We start from the raw sequence: 2,085 nt of genomic DNA, 5'->3' as shown, positions 1-2,085 counted from the left end.
GTTCCCCTTTTCTACCCCACCTTCCCTCCACCCTTCTGATAATCACCCCTCTCACCACTGGACCTGAAGGGATCATCCGCCCTGGATTCCCTGTGCTTCCAGTTCCTATCTGTACCAGTGAACATCCGCTGGCCCAGCTGGATTTGTAAGTTAGAATGGGATCATGATAGTTTGGGGGAGGAAGCATTTAAGAACTACAGGAAAGTTGTATGTTTCATCGTTGCTACACTGTCCCCTGACTGGCTTGTCTCCTCCCTGAGACCGTAATGTAAGGGAATGTCCAGTTGCCCACAGATGGCCTTTGGGTCCCCACTTTGTACTCCTCCCCCTCATTCACAATGATGTGATTCTTGTTCCTTGATGCTTGATACCTGATCCCTTCATATTTCATTGTATTTTTAACTCCCATTTTTCCAAGAGTTTTTTTAAACCTCCTTGACATAGAAAGTTACAGATAAAATTGAGAGACATTATTTTTCTTATTAAGGCTTTAAAATCTTTTTACCCTACAGACATAATCTCACTTCAGATAAGCCACATTTCAAGTGCCTAATTGCCACAGGTAGCTAGTGACTACTGTGTTGAACTGTGCCAATCTGGAACTAATAAAAAGTAAGTCATTATTTTAATTCATAATTGTCAGCATATTGTCTAAAACCAAAGCCAAACTCACTGCCATCAAGTCAATGCCAACTCATAGCGACCCTCCAGGACAGTATAGAACTGGCACTATAAGTTTTTGAGACTATAACTTTATTTGAGTAGAAAGCCCCATCTTGCTCCCTCAGAGCCAGCTGATGGTTTCAAACCGTTGACCTTGCAGTCAGCAGCTTAACTCTTAACCAGTATTGTACCAGGGCTCCTATATTGTCTAAGCATGGTGCTAAGTAAAGGTCTTTAAAGCAAAATTTCATGTACATAGCAATATAGAGAGAATAGGCCTTATTAAGACATTTTTGACCATAAATAAAACCTAACTCAAACTACCTCAACTAACTGGAAAGTTGTAAGCAACTGGCCTTCCAAAGGTGTGAGTGTAAGGGTTCGTTTCATGCACAGTTCTCGTTCCATTTCTTTGCCAGTTGACCACTTCAGATTGCATACACAGCAGGGAGAAGAGGACTGACGGTCTCGTCCTATGGCTTTCCTTTATCAGTGAGGAAACACAAAATTTCTTGAGTAAGCTTTCCTTCATGGCTCGTGCTCTTAACTGTCTCAAGGGCTTATTCCTGACCCAGATTCTTTTTATTGCCAGCGTAGTTCTTGTGCTGGTTTTCAGGTAGTATAATGTGAATATCTCAGTGGAATCCTACTTCTTTCACTTACCTGAGAAAGCTGTTTCTTTTTCATGCCTTACCTCCCTCAGCAGTAAGTCAGAGGTGGTTATTATGATGGCGGGTCGTGAAGTCTCTTCAACATCTGTTCCACTCATGCCCACAGTGTGAGGAGAGTGGCGACCCGGACTCCAGTTACTCTCATTGATTTATTATTCCATCCCTTTTTGCTAGGCTTCTGTCCCTGAACTCGGGCCCGAGTCAGTCAACATGGCACTGCATTAGCGAAAGAACCAAATGTGGTAAGGATTAAGCAGAGGAGGCATGGGGATATGAACAAAGTTAAGTTAGACTGATCGGGCACAGCCTCTTCAAGGAGTTTTCTTGAATTTTTCTGTTGGAATTTACCTCCAGATATCATAGTTTGCTCATTTGTTCCTTTAAAGAAAAATTTAAGTCCGCTTACTATGAAATATTGCAGGTATACTAAAAAAATTTCAGAAAAGGGGTGATGTGTGTTAATCATTTCTCAGTTGGAGGCAGAGCGAAGAGCCACCGCGGAGCAGGAACACCGAGTCAGTGAGGACTACATCCAGCGGCTGCTGGCAGAGGAGGAGGAGGCAGAGAAAAGGCGAACAGAAGAGAGGCAAAGAGAGCTGGAGGAGCAACTGCAAAGTGATGAAGAGCTGGCAAGAAAACTAAGCATTACTATTGTAAGTTATAGGGGAACTTGAACTATTAACATTTTTATTACTTTGACTAAGTGGTTTCCAAATAACCAAAGAAGTATAGAGAAATACCATAAGTAGAA

The 2,085-nt window shown here is 42.3% G+C and overlaps 1 protein-coding gene across 1 annotated transcript in view; it reads left to right on the top strand.

Moving 5' to 3' along the window:
• Positions 1 to 2,085, top strand: part of RNF168 (ring finger protein 168) — a 34,525-nt gene that overhangs the window by 11,065 nt on the left and 21,375 nt on the right. The window contains exon 3 of the mRNA XM_004712329.2: positions 1,808 to 1,987. Within this exon, the coding sequence (XP_004712386.2) occupies positions 1,808 to 1,987 (180 nt within the window). The remainder of the gene's footprint in view (positions 1 to 1,807; positions 1,988 to 2,085) is intronic.

The sequence above is a fragment of the Echinops telfairi genome, unplaced genomic scaffold, assembly GCF_000313985.2.
Source record: "Echinops telfairi isolate 266 unplaced genomic scaffold, ASM31398v2 ScPeMD7_17;HRSCAF=63, whole genome shotgun sequence".
Taxonomy (NCBI): domain Eukaryota; kingdom Metazoa; phylum Chordata; class Mammalia; order Afrosoricida; family Tenrecidae; genus Echinops; species Echinops telfairi.
This window is presented reverse-complemented; position numbering and strand designations above follow the sequence as displayed.